The following is a 19,054-nucleotide window of genomic DNA, read 5'->3' as shown; positions in this document are numbered from 1 at the left end:
ACCTTGTTATCAACACTCTGTTTACTTCCATGAAAGTACAGGAAACGCTGTTTAATTTGGCGTGAGACTCCAAATGTGGTGCTTAATGATCGTTGTGCAGCTTCAGCTAAGCAGGGTAAAATTTATAAACAGTCTTAAAAGATTTTGTGGCCACATGACAATTTGTAAAGGGCCATATTTGTCCTGTGGGCTTTGAGTTTGTATAGCAAGCACTTTTATGAAGGACATTTAAATAAATGCAGGGATGTGATGGGTTACCCATTCACAAAATGCTCTCTGGAATGCATCGCGCATTACAAATGATGCAGTAAGGCACCTGAGAAGTGTTCTCTTACACTTGACACTGACTTGTCCTCCCTCTTTTCTCAGAGGTTAGCAGAGGCAGAGCTGGAGTCTCAGAGGATCGAGGCTCACATGTCCATTGAGGAGAGGAAGCAGCTGATCGTGGCCCGAGAGGAATCCTGGAAGTCCAAAGGCCACGGAGCTGCCAATGACTCGACCCAGTTCACTGTGGCTGCACGCATGGTGAAGAAAGGTCAGAGGGCAAAAACACTCACTTTCCACTGGCATACCTGTGCTCGCTATGCACTGCTGCAGAGCAATAAAGACTTAACGTCAGCCTCAGCTCTGTGTCCTGAATGCTTAAAAAAAGCTTGCTCCACAGCTAGCAGCTTGAGGAGAATGACTCTCGTTTTCCCTCCATCAGGCCAGAGTAGCTGCTCCAAGGCCTTCGCTGAAGCAGATAATGATTTAATGGTTGGAGCTCTCCGCATTAGCTGTGCACTTACCCTGACGTGGCAAACGATGGACAGTTTCATTAACTATTCCTGCTTATTATTCCAGAGCTCTGTAACATACAACACATGCAAACACACCCACACCTGTTGCTTTCTGTGTGAACCTACAAACTGATAGTACTGCATCTGCCTGTGAAACTATGAAAACAAATGAATTTGTGTTTTTACTAAAATCACAAACAGCCCTTCCCCTTCAGATTGTACCTGAGTCATCACATGTATATGTACGTCTCTGTTCCTGCAGGTCTGGCCCCCCCGGCTGCTCTTCAGAATCCTGTGCCGTCCAAACCCAAGAACGGCAACGTTGCCATCTCTAAACCACAGGATGGTCAGTTGCACTTCATTTCTGTGTTTCCCTGTTAGAGCATGTCACCCTGCTTTCATGTTAACAGATGGTTTCAGGAGGGTTTTTCAGGACTTTAAGGGTTCAGCCATTGCTTAAATCTGATTTAAATTAATGACACGACTTCGTTACCTCGTTAGCCTCTGAGCTCATGTTGCGTAGGTGCTAAAACGTTTGTGTTATTCTGTTTTTGCTTTTCTTTCCAAAGACATGGAACAGATGTCTGATACTGAAGGTTTACTCTTTGTCTTTTTTGCCATTTATCACGCCGCTCATCCAAACCACCAATATCACCAACACTAATGTGACTCGTGTTGCTGTGAGACTTCTATTGGCTTGTAAAGCCTAATAGAACGTAGCCCAGGGGAAGGCAGTCACCTGGATTAATGTGCATGAGTCTGAGGTGCTGAAGAGTTCACATTCGGAGTTCTTGGAAGTGCTTGTGACCATGTTTAGATTCACGGCATTGTGACTGTAACTTTCCATTATACTCATTATTCAGTCAACAGAAGCAACATTAGTCGTGACATGTACGAGCAGAACCTCATGTCGCTTTCCTTTTCACCTAAAATCAAACACTTTGTTGGCTCTGTCGTGTGTGCGTGTGTGTGTGTGTGTGTGTGTGTGTGTGTGTGTGTGTGCAGAAATCAAGGCCATGCCAGATCTGAACCTGGAGTCAGACATGAAGCTGGATAAATTGGAGTCATTCCTGGGCAAGCTCAACAATAAAAGTGAGTCCTTCACAGACATGAGTATCAATGGTGCATGCTTACATGTAGGTATGGAAGCTGATAGCTGCAGAAACGATCTTTTCTTCTTTAGACAATATAAGTGATATCAAACTATTTTCTACAAAAGCAACATTTGACATGGAGCAGTTGGTTTTCCTTTCAGGAGCTGCTGCAAAACTGTTCTTTTTAAATATTGAAGAACCAGGTAAACTTAGATGTTTTCACTCAGACGTTTCTGAGTGGGCTTGTGTGACAATCTGATCCATATTCATCCCGTGCAGGTCAGCATGCTACCTGTAATAGAAGACAGTAGGCCACAGCTAAACCATGTACTGCAGACTGTGTCCATAGCATCATGTTAGACACCTAAGATAAATAAAATTTGTGTAATTATATGTTAGATAAAGCCCTCACACAGAATGGTTGGTTTTTATTAGTGGGGCTTGTTAAAACACCAGTTAAAAGTCACAAAGAAAGTGAATAGTTTCCATTTTCTGTCAAAAAGAATCTGTATTTTTGTGGTTTTTAAAGAGTCGCCTCTTTCTGTCTGTCCTCAGTGTCTGGACTGCCAGAAGCAACCATCACAGTGACCGAAAAGAAGGTAAAGGAAGTGATGACCCTCGAAGACGAAACTTTTTCCAAGTTCTACCGCCAAGTGGAGGAACTTCCTTCCATCACCAACAAGCTGGAGATAGATGACGACTTTGATGCCATCTTCGGTCCGCAGGTGCCAAAGTAAGCTCTCGATGCCTGATGTAGTTTTGACTCATCACTGAGGGTGAGACTTGTTCCTGTTAACTGTGACCCTTTACCGCTGACCTCTCTGCAGGCTGACCTCAGAGATGGTACAGCACAAGCGGGCGGTGCGCCCAGCACGTAACGTCCAGTCATCCAGGAACCCTCTAAAGATGCTGGCTGCCAGGGAGGACATCAGACACGAGTACACGGAGCAGAGGCTCAACATCGGCCTGCTGGAGAGCAAAAGGATGAAGGCTGAGAAGAGTGAGTGAGGATGGATGAGGAGCAGCTGTTTAAAATAATATACAGTCTCCTTGACGATGCTCTATTTGTCCAAACACCAACAGGTTGTTGTAATTTATCATTCCTGCGGTTGTTGCCAGGCGCATTGGACACTGCCATTCCTACTTTACCCTGCATGTCAAACTGTGCCGTGTTGTGGGAGACTGGTGAAATTGACAGATGCACAAAGAGGCCAAAGATCTCTTCTCTCTCCTTCCCTGTGATGTGTGCATTCATCTTATCAGCAAATGCAAATATCTTGCCCCTTATTGACAGAGAGATGTATTGACCAATTGAGTCATTGTTTATATGGAAAAAGAGGGCAATATAGCATCACTCTCATATAGAAAGGCTCACTTGTGTCATGCACTCTAAAAGCGTCTCCACTTGCTTTGAATGAACCCACGCACACCGCTTTGGGATGTGAGCAGACCTGCATGCGTGTCCCTTTCCTGTTATTGTGCTGAGCAGTCCTCGGAAAAGTCAGCTTTGTTTACGAGCTACACGTGCTCAGCAGCTTGTTTTGACTGTGAAGACAAGAACCCACACTCTTTGATCTGTAACTTCCTCCTTCACCTCCTCTCATAGCATTAAACCTTTAGTACCTGCTGTAGTAAGACACAGAGCTTTGTGGTCATGACTGTGTGTACTGGGTGGATGTGTCTTTGCTGTATAAGAATGAAGAGTAATAAATTAAAATTGTTGTGTGTATTTCTTGCAGTCTAATGTCAGTTCTCTGTGCTCTGCTCTTTTTCCTGCAGTGAATAAGAACTCTGGTTTCTCTGAAGTGGCTCTCGCCGGTCTGGCCAGCAAGGAGAACTTCAGCAGTGTCAACCTGCGCAGCGTCAACATCTCAGAGCAGATGTCCAACAACAGCGCTGTGCCTTACAAGAAACTAATGCTGTTGCAGGTCAAAGGTCAGTTAAAGATACTGGAAACACTGCACTAAATGTACAGAAACACCTACCCTCACAACAGGAATACTTCTACTTTTCTTTTTATTCAGTCCACTGCACCATATTTGCATACTTTTGTTAAAAGCGAGGACAATAGCTCTTTGGTTTTTGCAGTTTTCAGAAATTCTTTGATTAATGTGCTGTGATTCTGCAATGTTTTAATTCAGGTTTACATTTTAGGCTTAGCACTCGTGCAGGTTTATTTCCATTAATCCCACATTTAAATCTAGCAGCATCTTGCTAAGATGCTAAACTCTGTGCTGCCTGCTGAATGTTATTTGGCCAAAGAAAAATACTAAAATACAATAAAAACAGTGCAGCTAGTGTAGAGTGGAAAAAAAATTCAAGGCAATAATTTGTAGTACCAAATAACAAGTTAATAAACTGTGTGTGCTCAGTATTTTTAAATTGCAGTCAGTGAGTCTGTAGCAGCTGCTACAATTAATCGTTTAAGGAACGGAAAAACAAAAACCAGTTCACACAAAGCTCTGGAGGATGCTTCTTCAAGGGTGTCCTTTCCAGCGGACCGGAGGATATCTAAAACTGGAGATGAGAGCATGTCTGTGCATCTCCTCCTTATGTCTGTTGGTGACAGCTGTGGTTCCAAATCATTCTCACCAGGGTGCCTCACACTGCCCCAGGCTGATCCACTCCTCTAAAGCCTGCTCTCTGTAATTCAGAGTAAATCCTCAACACTGGGGTTACTGTTTTGTTTGGAGGTTAGCTGTCCCAACCTGATGGTTGGTAGATAGGTATGCTTAAGCATTGCTAGTTTCTTATAAGCCAAAAGCATCCTAAAATCATAAAACTCTAACAAATATTTGTTTTGCTGCCTTTATTTATTTGCATAAGGAAAATTAGAAGTTAATGTAGATAACATACTTGGTGAAGTGGTGAGACTCGCAGATGCTTGCCTTGTTACTGCAAGTACAATAATATGACAATCGGACTACCTGTCTGTGTGAAACCAGGCCGCCGGCACATCCAGACGCGACTGGTGGAGCCGCGAGCATCTTCCCTGAATAGCGGCGACTGTTTCCTGCTCATCACGCCACAACACTGCTTCATCTGGATCGGAGAGTTTGCCAATGTTATTGAGAAGAGCAAGGTGGGTTACGACTCAGAGCGCTGCAAAGCAGTGATTACAAAACGGCTTATTGTTGGTATGCTTAGGTTTGAGTACAGTATACTTACTGTTTGGGAATTTACAGCCCTCTAAGAACTGAAATCATGTGGTATAAGAGTCTCACTGCTGCATGTGGGACGGGCTTCAAGTGCAGGATGGAAACAGTGTTAGGAGGAAGCTACAGTGGCATAGCTCAGGAAGGTGTGTTCTGATGACCTTTTAGCTGAATAAACTAGTGACCTAAATCTGACACAAAGGACTGTTGTGAGCCAGTGTCCACAGCTTTCATGGGGTTGTTCTAGGTCACTTCATAAACTTTGGTACTTTATATTCTAACAGTTATTTTGTGTGTTAACCCTTTAAGACCTACCATAGAACCAAGTCTGCCAGAGCTTAAATTATATTTTTACATGCTGTGGAGCCATTTTTGTGAGCATTTCAAGTTGCTATACATCAATACAACCATTATAGCCCAAATTTTAATAATATGTCTGCATTAAGTGCATAGTAATTACATACATTGCAAAAAAGTGCAATAAACTACAAAAAAATTTAAAATCGTTTTTTTAACATATATTTCTAGTTAGAGAAATTTAAGAGGTTTATCCCTCAAAACTGTAAATACAAAAAAGTTGCACAAAATAGGAAATTTTGTGCAATTTATTTTAAGTGTCTTCATAGTTTTATTTTTGAAATACACCAATTTTTATAAACTGCAGGAAAAACGAAAATAAATATTATAATGCAAATTTGCAAAAAAAGCAGCATATGCATCAAAATAAACTATTTCCAGCAGTGCAATATGAGTCCTAAGCATCCCAGAAACGACACAGAAAGTCAGAAACTCAAACATAACTTTTAAAAACACCAGTATAGGCTCATAAGGCCCAGATGGTAAAAAACTACATTTCCGCAAAATGACACCACTTCCGGTTTTGGGCAGGACATGGAGGACATGCGATAGTTCGGCTGATGGAGTAGGAAGTGTTTTGAACAGCTGATCGGATCGGCAAAGCGTGTTTCTGGAATATTATGTTTTTGTTGCTGCAAGTGCTTTTTATCCAGTTTTTGCAAAGCTATATGTGGAAGGAAACTGACTTAGGACAAGCTGATGGCATAAGATGCAAGTTCAACTCCTCCGGTTTCATATGCAAAAAAAATTATTGCGCTAGCTTAAGTGGTTGCAGTGCTACCGGGAGTTAAAAATAGTTACGCAAAACAGAGCGTGCCTGCTCTGACCGGCTTTAAATGGTTAATACAAGATATTTTACATTGAAATAAGTGGAAAAAAATCTGCCAATGGAACAAGTGAAAATTCTCTAGTTTTTCTCTCGTTTCAAGATTCACCGAGTGAACAAGTTCCTGTATCTTACTGGAATGTTGCTTTGTAGCTGATTTTGTCTTATTTTAAGTGTAATGAGATAAATTTTGACTAGAACTGACACTGTGTGTGTGTGTGTGTGTGTGTGTCTTTCAGGCTTCAGAGTTGGCCAATTTCATCCAGAGCAAAAGAGATTTGGGTTGTCGAGCCAACTATGTCCAAGTCATTGAAGAGGGCATTAACACAATAAACCATGCTGTCAAGGAGTTCTGGAAGATCCTGGGGGGGCAGTCGAGTTATCAGTGTAAGGATTCAAATGTGAAAAACTCCAAGAAACTGTTTCAATAAAATGAAATCCAATGCCTCCATGTTTGCTCTTGCAGCTGCAGGAACGCCCGATGAAGATGAGCTGTACGAGGGTGCCATTGTGGAGACCAACTGCATTTATCGCCTGATGGATGACAAACTGGTCCCGGATGATGATTTTTGGGCCAAGATGCCTCGCTGTTGTCTGCTCAATCCTAAGGAGGTGAGACAAATTAAGTTAAAACTGTAAATCCATCTCAAATCTAAAATAAAGTTTTAAAATCATATGCAAGCATGTAAGATTTAAAATGACTTTTGGCTCCCTCTAGTGGTGATATAAATGCTCTGGAGAAAACACCACGTTCTCTGTTTTCTGCAGGTTCTGGTTTTTGACTTTGGCAGTGAGATGTACATTTGGCACGGGAAGGAAGTGACTTTGGCGCAGAGGAAGGTGGCTTTCCAGCTGGCGAAGCACTTGTGGAATGGCACCTTTGACTATACAAACTGTGACATCAACCCACTGGACCCAGGAGAGTGTAACCCACTCATACCCAAGTATGGAAGCACATACTACAGCTTAGATGCATGGTTATGTACAGATATTGAGAATGTCAACCACAGGAAGTCTGCATACACATGGTGTTTTTGCCCTTTGTGCAGAGAGCTTTAAAGAATACACTGAGATCAGATAACCTGAGAGAGATGGTCATGTTTTCTCTTACTTTCTGGTCTAAGTAACGCCTCAGAAATTAACTGACATTGCAGGAGTGTGTTTCAGGCATCTTCATTGGTTTTAATGATAATGCATCATCTATACACTGTGTCCGCTTCACATGTAGAAAAGGCCAGGGTCGCCCTGACTGGGCAGTGTTTGGCAGACTGACTCAACACAATGAGACCACCCTGTTCAAAGAAAAGTTCCTGGACTGGAGCGACTCCAGGAAAACTCCCAGTCCTACAAAAAACACCAGCGATCACAGTACTGATCAAAAGGTATCAGCAAACACTTTATTCTACCTACGTCCTCATTTTTTGTTTTTGTGGGAGTAACATGCTTCAGCAGATTCAGCACACTTATTTCTTTCTTCTACTTCAATCCTCACCAGGAGCAGCCCACCCGTGATCAGCCCAGTGCGTGCAATGCCTCACTGATGCTGACCCTCCATCAGACACCCGTCTGCACCATTCTGGATGGCTTCAATGTGGGCCGGGGCTACGGCCTGGTGGAGGCAGAGGAGTGGCGCAGCTACGAGATCAGCACTCTGGCAGTGGAGGTCTGGCACATCCTGGAGTTCGACTACAGCCGCCTGCCGCGCCAGAGCATTGGCCAGTTCCACGAGGGTGACACCTATGTAGTGAAGTGGAAATACATGGTCAGCACTGCTGGTGCGTACTGAGCACATAGATTACACTTTCATGTAAACCTTGTAATTTTGCAGTAGTTGATGAACTGCAACTTCCTAAAGGACCACTTTAGTCAAAGCAGACTTGTTTGTGTAGATTGTGTCCAATCTACCACGTGTGCAGGGACGTGTTTAGAAGAGTCAATCATTCAAACCGGCCAGCAGATGGAGTGATGGAGACAGTATATCAGTCATGTTTGTTATAATTTCTTCATTTGTATGCAGAGTTTGCACATAATGTTTTGCTTTTTCCACTGCTAAAAGTTGTCTTATTGACTGAGTTGTAGTATTGACTACAATACTGATACATTTATTTCCAGTTTACCTAAACCACAGAACCACAGGATCCTTGATTTTATGTCTGTTACTGCAGATCTAGGCCAATTTAACCACATAGCACATCCTCTCTGACTCACTCCGAGTACTTCCAAGAACACCAAAGTACACCTTTGGGGAGGACTGTTGGTGAAATCAGTTATGTACCACGCAGCCAAATGTCTGCAGATTCGGTGAAGCTGGCTCAGCTCCTGCCGCTGCTCTTGACTTGTGAAGCAGAATACCACAAACTCCAGTTTTATGTTACAGATTAAACAAACTAAATGCTTGTTAGATTACAAGAGGGGAAGAGTACAAGGAGGAAAGAAAGAGTTGGTTTCACCACTGCTGTGATCAGTTTTAGACACAGCCACAGAAAATCTGTGGTTATGCTGGACCTGTCTGCTGTGTTTTAATTGAGTAGTGCTGTGTCTGGTGCCATGGTGGTACACTACTGTTCTCCCAATACTCAAATTCTGTTCTGTCAATTCTGTAATACTACTTGTATATTATTACTAATATTATCCTGTAAGCCAGCGATCCCCAACCCCCGGGCCTTGGACCGGTACCGGTCCGTGAGACGTTTGGTACCCGGCCGCGAGAGTTGAGGCTCAGGTGTGAAATGTATAGTTTTCAGGGTTTTTATCGGTTTTCAGCGTTATTTTGTTATCGTTTTTATCGTTTACTCGGTTTTCCTTGGTCTTTTCACGTGTGTTATGAATAAATGTTCTTTTTTTCGGTACCGGTACTACTTTTATTTTGTTGTATTTATCCGCGACACCTTAAAGGCCGGTCCATGAAAATATTGTCGGGCATAAACCGGTCCGTGGCGCAAAAAAGGTTGGGGACCGCTGCTGTAAGCTACATCCAAAATTCCACACTAACACGCCGTTAGCATGTGAGAATGGTATGAGATTTAGTTTGTTTATGGGGACCTTTTTCAGAATATAAGCAGTAGCAAAGGTGATGGTCTTAATCTCTCATACAATCAGTCTGTGCTTTGTAGGTGGGTCTAACTATGGTCTATACTCTATTCCAAGATCAGAAGAATTATGTGACAGTCGGTCTGTGATATCTTTGGCTTTGATCAAATGTCTATAAATCAGTCTCACTGCTGCGCAGCCTTCTTGAAATACCTCAGAAGCATATTTGAGCGGTTATGTTGAAGCAGCATCTAAATGAACTCTAATTTAAATGTCCACCAAGACATAAAAACCAGATGTATAAAATCACCAGTCACATCTGATTAAAGGCTGCTTGGCAGCCTTTGCCTCAGAACAGGGTTTTAAGAAGCTTTGTTCTCCTGGAAGTTGTACTTCCAGCAGTATCATTGCTGTTGTGGAATTCCCCCCAGATGTCGATTCACGAGCACCAGGTCTCTGTCAAAGAGTTTTGGAAAAGGGCACTGACTAAAAAATCGATACAGAAACACATTTAAATTTGACTTGTTATTCTGTTACATAATCTGCTATATTCTTTGTGGTTATTGCCTAGCAACATTGAAAAGATTGAGACCACACATTACCCAAATGACCTAAAATTGGACTCTGCAGAAAACTTGCCAAGTTCGAAGCAGATCAGACATTTTATCGATTTATTAGAGAGCTCATTTGTTCATTGAGTCACACACCAGCTTCATGCCTGCAGATACAAAAACCTCTCATCAGCTCAGAAGAGATGACAATCATTTCGGATCTTCATAACTTGAACAGGATTTTTTTTAATTCATACCGTAGATGGATCTACTAAAATTCTCAGGCGAGTTTGAATCCTGATGACTTTAACCTCAAAGTCAGAGGACCTAGGATTTTCACATTTATATCACAGGTGCATCTACTAGGACACTGAGGAGCAGCATGTATGTTCATGAATCGTGGTTTTGTGGCCGTGTGCAGACACAGACCTCAGATGAATGTCTCCCTTACAGTTGGGAAGAGACAGAACCCGGAGCAGCTGAAGACGACAGGAGCGGGGAAGGAAAAGTGCTGCTACTTCTTCTGGCAGGGCCGCAACTCCACCGTCAGCGAGAAAGGAACATCAGCACTCATGACGGTGGAGCTGGATGAAGAGCGTGGAGCACAGGTACAACAAGAGTGTCTGAAAAACCAAGTTTGCATGGAATATAAATTTGTTTCCTGCCTTTCTTAGTCTACAGTTTCATTTTGTGGGATTATGATTGCTTTGACATCTTTTTTTTTTTTTTTTTCTCTTTAGGTTCAAGTCCAGCAGGGAAAGGAGCCTCCATGTTTCCTGCAGTGCTTCAAGGGAGGGATGGTCATCCACTCAGGAAAGAGGGAAGAGGAGGAGGAAAATTCACAGAGTAAGCCTACTGCAGTGGACAGCTTTTAACTTCTTCGTTTTAAACACCTCCAAATAACTTGGCCATCTCGTTCACTTCCGTTCATCTGCCCTCTTTGTCTCAGATGATTGGCGTCTGTACTGTGTGCGTGGGGAGGTGGAGGTAGAGGGCCATCTGCTGGAGGTCGCCTGTCACTGCAGCAGCCTGCGCTCAAGAGTCTCCATGGTGCTGCTGAGCATCAGCCAGGCCCTCATCTACCTGTGGCATGGCTGCAAGTCTCAAGTGCACACGCGGGAGGTGGCGCGCACTGCTGCCAATAAGATCAAAGAACAGTGAGTGCAAACCTCTGTTTTCCACTTGTCAGGAGTTCAGTTGTGACCCCGTAGTCTGACACACTGTTTTTTTGCAGTTGTCCTCTGGAAGCCGGCCTTCACAGCAGCAGCAAGGTCACCATCCAGGAATGTGATGAGGGAGCAGAGCCCATGGGCTTCTGGGAAGCCCTCGGGAGGCGGGACAGGAAAGCCTACGACTGCATGCTGCAAGGTGGGAACACTTGTCAAAATTCTCCTTTTCAAGTAAAAGTCCTGCATTCACAATTGTAGAGAAAGTACTTCAGTAATTTCAGGCATTTCTGAATAGTATCACTAGTAAATATGATATTCTAAGCTCAAGCTGTGGTGGTCAATGTTCAAAGCAGGATTTTAAATCACACTTTAGCATAAAATAATGCAGAATAGCATTATTATATATAATGCGTTTTCAACTCATGACAACAGAGATTCGATTTTCAGTCTTTTAAGCCCAAAATTTGTTCCTGATTACCTCTAAGGGACCTCTAACACATCAGTACATAAATTATTAAAGGCAAAAATGCTGATTTTGTGTTTTGTCAGAAATATCCTGCTCCTGGAATTACTAAGCACATCAATATTCATCTTCACTGAACTAGTAAATATCATATCTGTTCAGAGGTTATTCCCCTGAGAGATATTTTTAGTGTTTTTAATTAACTGATGACTTTTATTACTTAGGACCAAAAGAAAAGAGTCATTTCAGCAGTCAAGTGCAAATCTTGATCTGTAGCAGTTTTAATACTTAAAGTATAAACGACATAATAATGTGCACAGATGATACGGATCCAGATCTGGGAAGCTTTGGGAAGAATTTAATTTGTGCAAGAGAGCAGAATTATTTTACATCAAACCTCCAAAAATGCATGTCATTTTGTAATAATAAAAACTGGAAGTCATCTTTTTTTGATGTTAAGAAAATATCACAAGCTAAACACTTAATGCAGATCCATGGACTTATTTTTTCATCTGTGCCTGCAAGTCCAAACACTGCAGCCTCACATAATATTGTTTCTTTATTGTCCTGTTCTGATGGAGAATACTGTAATATTGTTAAATATGACATTCATTGTGGCCATGAAATCATCTTCTTGTCACATGATACCATAAAACGGTAACAAAATGGCAACGGTACTCTGACTGCTATTAAGTATCAGGATGAGATTCTTGCGCTGGTGCAGGTAGTCCTGGGCATCATGTGGTGAGAGTATGCAGGCAGTTCCTGGAGGATAAAGGAATTGACACCATTGACTGGCCCCCACGCTCGCCTGACCTAAATCCAATAGAACATCTGTGGGACGTTATGTTGTGGTCTATCTGACGCCACCAGGTTGAACTCAGGCTGTCCAGGAGCTCAATGAGAGCCTGGGGCAGATCTGGGAGGAGATCCCCCAGGACACCATCCATTGTCTTATTGGCCACATGCTCCAACGTTGTCAGGCATGCATACTAGCATGTAGGAGTCATACAAACTACTGAGTGCCATTTTTGAGTTGCTCCAATGAAATCTCAGCTAAATGGACAGGCTTGCTGCATCATTTTTTCACTCTCATTTTCAGGCTGTCTTTGATTTCAGCTGTGTGTAGTTTGATATTGTAATTTTCGTTTCCATCAGAGGATGTGGATCCTTTTGTTCCTAATACGTAACCTAGGTTGTATCGGGATATGATCAAATCTGATGTGATTTCAAATTCCTTTTATCCATTTATTTTTTGACCAATATATTTGTAAAAAAAAAAAACCCACACAAATTACTGTGATTTCACAGCTGTTTATATAATTCAGATTTTAGAATGTGGTAGAAAAAACATATTTAAGCTCTGTGTATTTGTGTATTAGTACAGTATACAACAAACACACCACTTAAGTAACTGTACGTATTAATTCTTTTATAACTTTTTTCAGCTGTAAATTTGTCATTTCGTTGTCCGTTTCTCCCTCTGACCCTCAGATCCAGGCAGATTTAATTTCACACCTCATCTGTACCAGCTGAGCAGCAGTTCAGGAGAGTTTGCAGCTGTGGAATTTCTCTATCCCGCCAGAGATCCCAAGCAGGTCAACTCCATGCCCTTCCTACAGGAGGACCTGTATGCAGCTTCCCAACCAGGTACAGTAGACACACACAGTGTCTGCACTCATTTTGAAGCAGCTTTAATCTCTTAACACAAGTCCGGAGTTTTCTTGAAACAGGTTTTCAGGCTGAACAACATCTTTCTAAATGTATTTGTCTATTGAGGGATGTGACAATCAACTTGCGCTCAGGATTTTAAGTTTGCTGATGTCATCAGCTGCATCCAGAGTGCTACAAGTAAGGGTCGCACTTTGGACATGGTTGATAAAGTATTTTTAATATGAAAACACCTTTAGAATTTCAGCTAAACTCAGCAGAGAAGACCAAATATTTTTAATAATTGAAAAAGAAGTAGAACCTCAAAGGGCTGTGATTAAGGAGAAATTAAATGTTTGTAATGTCTGCCAGAATCACTTCCCTATAACTTAAAGTTACTTCCATAACTCCAGTTCTCAGAATGAGATGCATGAGATTCCCTCACTATGGGGTGCGACTCCTTGCATGGTTCACATAAACCATTTATCTTATAATTGGCTGCTGATTGGTTGGTGACCACAATAACCAACTGCCATTAAGTAGCTTGCACTACTATGCAGTCATTATTCAGGGTAAGCACTAGGGGTGGGGGAAAAAATCGATACTGTGTAGTATCGTGATATTTTGTTTGCTAATAATGTATCGATACAGGGACAGCAGAAATTGATATTTTGTTACAAAAAAGGTTTTTGTGCTCTGACTTCAGAGCATGTTGATCCTTTTTCTGAGCAAGAATCCTGACATTCCTTCACTGTCCAAATGTGTTTAACTTTTTTTTGGCAGTAATAAACATGACAGTTTACTTATTTTAATTTAAGACATGTTTTATTTTAATTAAGTTTAAAAAAATTTTATTTAACCTCTTAAGCCCCAAGCATACCTGATCTCCTGCTTTTTGCCCCCGTATCAGGGGGCGTTGGGGCTTAAGAGGTTAATGTAAAATTATATTTTGTTTTAATTTACTTTCAACTTTTCAGTTGCTGAAGGGGCTGCATAGTTTTCATAAATCGCATAGTTCAGAATAGCTATAATTGTACCAGATGGTTGCATTCAGTTAAGTTGGACTAGACTGTAATACAAACCGTTCAGTTTGTCAACAATAAAACTGAAATGAGAGAAAGACTGAGTGTGAGACTTTGATATTAGATAAAATGAATATTGATAAAGTTTACCTTTATGTACAGAATCTGAATATCGCAAAATATTTTTAAAAATTGCAATAATATTGTATCGTGCGTTAAGTATTGTGATAATATCGTATCGTGGGATGTATGGTGATTCCCACCTCTAGTAAGCACTTCTTTTGTCTTTTGTATCTTTTTTCCTGTCGTCCTCCCCTCACCCCCAGTTGGTTACAGCAGATGGCTTTTCCCCTGTGAGCCTGATTCTGACAAAAGTTTCTTCCTGTTAAAAGGGAGTTTTTCCTTCCTACTGTTGCGAAGTGCTTGCTCAAAGGAGGTTGCCTTCTTGTTGGGGTTCTCTCTGTATTATTGCTGTTTGTTTTTGCCAGAAAAGCTTATCTCAGTAGTAGCAGTAAGGGCACAGACCTCAGCATTGCTTGAGGCTACACTTGGAGCAGAAGCGTCCCATCACTGGAGACTTTTTAAGCAAAACAAGCAGCCCTGGTGTCTTTACTCACTACTTTGTTCCAACACACAGTTGAGCCCAGAGGAAAGAGGGTTCAGTCACTGCTAGCTGGAGTGATAACAAGGAGGACTGTATGTGATACCTGGCATTTTAAACTACCTTACCATGCAGCTGTCTGTAGAGAGTTAAGCTAACTAGCCTGTTTAGCCCTTGGTTGGGAGATGATCCAAAACAAGAAGAGTTGTTTGAATAATAACAGCGTAGTGGTGCACGCTATTAAAGGTTAGTTGGTGGATGGTTCTGTCCAACATGGTCATTGCAATCACCAGCCAATCAAGAGTTACATGAGGACATAAATGCTTGTGAAGGGATACAGATTGAGGCACATCCCATAAGAGACATTGAAATGAATGCTAGGAATGACAACTTTAGTGTGTGCTGAGAGTTTTCACCAGAACCAGCAGGAAGGACTTCTGTCTAGGTTTTCAACTGTTAGGACAAATCCATCAGTCATGTCCAGCGCTGCACTGAACAAAAATGACCACTTAACTGAACACTTGAAAATCTGACAATGATGCATACCAGATGTGATTGTCTTTTTTTCCCCACCTATTTATCAGCCCTGTTCCTGGTGGACAACCACCATGAGGTGTACCTGTGGCAGGGCTGGTGGCCTCAGGACAGTGAAAGCACTGGCTCGGCCCGAATCCGCTGGGACTCGGACAGGAAGTGTGCCATGGAGACGGTTCTGCAGTACTGCAGAGGTATTCCACTTTCTTCCTAATAAATATACAACCCATCCAGTAGTTGTGGACACTTTTGCTAAACCAGCCCCAGGATCTTGGAACCCAGATAAATAAATGAAATCTTGGTTGTTAATGAAGGATGTTTGCTTGTTTTAAAATGCATTTCTTGCTTTTTCTCCTCAGAAAAGAATGAGAAGAAGCCTCCCAAAGCATATTTGATCCACGCTGGTCTGGAGCCACTCACCTTCACAAACATGTTCCCCAGCTGGGAGCACAGAGAGGACATCGCTGAGATCACTGAGAGGGTGCGTGGACCAAACGTACTAATATCAACATATGAAGCAAATAGTGCACAAGTCAAAGACTCGCATACATGTCCGTCTGGATATCAGCTCAAAAAAATTATGTTGTATTGTTTTGGTTTCTAGGAGGCAGAAATTTATCATCATATTATTCTGGTGGAGGATGTGTTGGCCCGGCTCTGTAAGACCACATATCCGCTGGCCGATCTCCTAGCTCGGCCGCTGCCTGAGGGAGTGGATCCCCTCCGCCTGGAGGTCTACTTGTCTGATGAGGACTTCCAGGTAAGAATGTCCAGTGTGAAGAGCCTGTGATTTTATTTTAAAGGTTGCTTTGTTTTAGAACTGATAAATGACTTGTCAAAAAGTCTCTAAGAAAACATTTTCCAACTAAGCTGACAACAATCTTTTTTTGTAAAGTTGGTCTGTGTTGGCTTGTGAATTAGAGTATTTCAGTCAGAAGAACAACAGCCTTGGGTCGATTTAGGTCACCACCATGAATCAAATTACTTGCTGATGTCAGCCCTCCACTTTTAAATTTGGCCAGAAGGGCTTTATTAGCTCTAGCTTCCCTCCAGCTAATGATGGTCAGCATTAATTTACCTGGTAACTTGGGCATTACGAGCTAACCGCAAACATAAGTCTGGCTAATGTTAGTATTCACTACTGTAAAACACTGCAAGAGAGCACAAGACAGGCACTTAGGGGAGGAGCCGCCTTTGAATTTTCCAGAAAATCTGTCATAGGAGGTGAGGAAGCACCAGGAAGGAACCTCAGTTTGTTTGTTTTTAAGTTGTTTTAAGTTCATTCATACATAAGAAACAAAAGTAGTACAACCTCTACTGAAGTGCTGCATACAGTACATTAAGTAGTTGCTCAGGTAGTTGCTTGTTGTGGTGAACCAAGACAGGATCGCCCCCTAATTTTCCAGCTCAGTCAGCACTTCAGGGAAATTGTCTTTCAAGTCATTGGTTTGGTTTAATGACCCAGAATGTTAGCAACCTTCCCCAGAGCATGAGTACTGCTGTTGCACCTTTTGATTCTCCATCTTATCCTCTCTGTTTGTCTTTTCCTTATCTGTGACTCTCAGCTGAGGTCATGCATCTTTGCAGCCAGCGTGTAGTTTGACTTTTTTCAAACAGCTGGACAGTGTATGAGTCAAACGTTACTTTTTTAAGGATTTTTCTCTTGTTTATTCCTCCTTTCATTCCTTCTCACTCTCCAACTTCTTCCATTGTTTTTAATGGTGTCATGTCTCGCTCCTTTTGTCCCTTCATGAACTTACCTATTTCACTGATTCCACCCTCCAGGGTGTGGGGGCTTATGGGAAGGTGAGTTGTCTGATTTGGGATGTTCACTCCTTGTTCAGCATTGTCACCCATTTTCTCTCCTTTCTAACACCGTGTTGCTACTATAGCATGTTTGGTTACAGGCTGTTCACTCACAAATTGAGCCCCATAGTATCTCATACTGAACTGGAGATTGTTATTCATGCATTCATTTCATCACGATTGGACTACTGTAATTCACTGTTTACATGTCTAAACAAAAACTCCCTGGAGCGTCTGCAGATTGTCCAAAATGCTGCAGCAAGGCTTCTGACAAAAACATCGAAATACTCTCATGTAACACCATCGCTTATACAGCTGTACTGGCTCCCCGTTGAGTCCATTTTAAGATTCTGGTTCTGACATTTAAGGCTCTTCAAGAACAAGCACCAGCGTACATCATTGAACTTTTACAGCCCTATGCCCCTAGTAGGTCCCTGAGGTCTTGTGATCAGGGCCTACTTGTTATTCAGTATACAAGACTGAAAACCAAGGGTGATAGAGCTTTTGCTACTGTGGCCGCCAGACTGTGGAATTCTCTTCCTCAGAACTTCAGATCTGCAGACTCAGTGATTACTTTTAAAAAACAGCTAAAAACACATCTTTTTAAAACTGCATTTTGTTAACTTTTGACTGATTTTGTTTTTTACCTTGTAAAGCACTTTGTGATCTTTTATCTAGAAATGTGCTATATAAATAAAATTTTACTTACTTTACTTACAACTCACACGCGTGTGAATTGAATCCTGGAGTTGTGAGCACTTTGGAAACTCGAATGTGTCTTTAACTTCACTGATGCATGAATGTGTTCAGATGTTTGTCACTCACAGTGCAGGCTACAGGACTGAGTACTTTGAGTTTGCGATCAGTGTGTGCAGCAGAGCGTCGTGTCTGTTTGATTCTGAGTGTGACCGATCCCACAGAGAGCCCTGGAGATGAGCAAAGAGGAGTTCGGCGCGCTGCCCGGCTGGAAGCAGATGAACTTGAAGAAAGCCAAAGGACTTTTCTGAATGATGAAAAACTGGGCGCTGCTGATGTCATCAGAAAACTCAGACTCCAAGGGTGGGGCTGCCTGGATGTGTGGGGAAAAGATGCTCCAGTGTTTTGGTTGTAGGAGATGATTGTGAGTGGATGCATGTTTTAATGGCAGTCATGTAAATTCCCACTCTGTTAATGTATGTACTTGTGTACTTTGAGCAGGAGCACCTTACACTGTCAGCCTTGCAGCCATGTTGGTGTCGGCAGGTCTGTCAGCCTGCTGAACTCCCTCCACATGATACTCTCTGCTATGTATGTTTGTGCATTAAAAATAAATTATATTTATATTACATCCATGTAGAATGTTTTTTAAAAAAAAGAAAAATCTCAACAGATATTGAAAACCTAACAAAATAAAGTGTATAATAAATGTTGCAGAGGTTTGTGTCTCATGTTCTGTACAGATCACCATTTGCTGTTTACTGATCAAATGAAGCTCTTGATATGAATGACGGTGTCATTACCGTGGGACAGATACAGACTTGATTAAAGGCAAACAAAGAATGATGATGAAATGTTTGATTTTTAATTCTTTCAGTGTATAGTGCCTTGCTTTGTGTACAGTTTATATACAGATCCTAGTCTGCATTTTGGAGACTGTTTTGTGATATAAAGATGTATTCTAGAAATAAACCTGGAAAGTTTGATATCTGAACATTTTTCTTTCATCTTTTTCAGCTGACCAAACAGACACACTACATACACTCCAGTTTCCTGTCAAACTCTTGTGTTTTTGGAGTGATCCTCAACTCGCGCGGCTCATGTCGCAGTGGCCATGTCCTTCTTTGATAGTGAAAATAATTTGTCTCACGTAAACATTAAAGTCCTGATTTATCCATTTGTCTGTGTAAGATCTGACCTACTCCATGAGGTTCACTGACATCACAGGGAGAGCTTGTACACTTTTGTGTGGTGATGGTGGTTTTTGGATTTAAAGCCGGGCATCGATTCATGCCTGTATCTGGGCCTAGCGCTGACCAGC

The 19,054-nt window shown here is 41.9% G+C and overlaps 1 protein-coding gene across 5 annotated transcripts in view; it reads left to right on the top strand.

Annotated features, from left to right (window-relative positions):
- Positions 1-18,362, top strand: part of svila (supervillin a) — a 62,239-nt gene extending 43,877 nt beyond the window's left edge. For 4 of the 5 annotated variants that reach the window (XM_085172252.1, XM_085172248.1, XM_085172249.1 and 1 more), the window contains 22 exons: positions 370-535; positions 1,042-1,125; positions 1,785-1,871; positions 2,429-2,606; positions 2,701-2,873; positions 3,653-3,808; positions 4,819-4,955; positions 6,451-6,598; positions 6,678-6,823; positions 6,980-7,155; positions 7,440-7,593; positions 7,707-7,986; positions 10,246-10,400; positions 10,533-10,638; positions 10,742-10,949; positions 11,027-11,160; positions 12,919-13,074; positions 15,282-15,425; positions 15,591-15,712; positions 15,836-15,991; positions 17,017-17,037; positions 17,958-18,362. In XM_085172252.1, the coding sequence (XP_085028378.1) occupies positions 370-535; positions 1,042-1,125; positions 1,785-1,871; positions 2,429-2,606; positions 2,701-2,873; positions 3,653-3,808; positions 4,819-4,955; positions 6,451-6,598; positions 6,678-6,823; positions 6,980-7,155; positions 7,440-7,593; positions 7,707-7,986; positions 10,246-10,400; positions 10,533-10,638; positions 10,742-10,949; positions 11,027-11,160; positions 12,919-13,074; positions 15,282-15,425; positions 15,591-15,712; positions 15,836-15,991; positions 17,017-17,037; positions 17,958-18,044 (3,174 nt within the window). In that variant the 3' untranslated portion in view covers positions 18,045-18,362. The remainder of the gene's footprint in view (positions 1-369; positions 536-1,041; positions 1,126-1,784; positions 1,872-2,428; positions 2,607-2,700; positions 2,874-3,652; positions 3,809-4,818; positions 4,956-6,450; positions 6,599-6,677; positions 6,824-6,979; positions 7,156-7,439; positions 7,594-7,706; positions 7,987-10,245; positions 10,401-10,532; positions 10,639-10,741; positions 10,950-11,026; positions 11,161-12,918; positions 13,075-15,281; positions 15,426-15,590; positions 15,713-15,835; positions 15,992-17,016; positions 17,038-17,957) is intronic. The other variant, XM_085172251.1, reaches the window with a different exon arrangement.
- Positions 18,363-19,054: the final 692 nt, after the last annotated feature.

Source organism: Neolamprologus multifasciatus, chromosome 9 (assembly GCF_963576455.1).
Source record: "Neolamprologus multifasciatus chromosome 9, fNeoMul1.2, whole genome shotgun sequence".
Classification (NCBI taxonomy): domain Eukaryota; kingdom Metazoa; phylum Chordata; class Actinopteri; order Cichliformes; family Cichlidae; genus Neolamprologus; species Neolamprologus multifasciatus.
The sequence above is the reverse complement of the archived record's forward strand: the minus strand, read 5'-3'. Positions and strand labels throughout refer to the sequence as shown.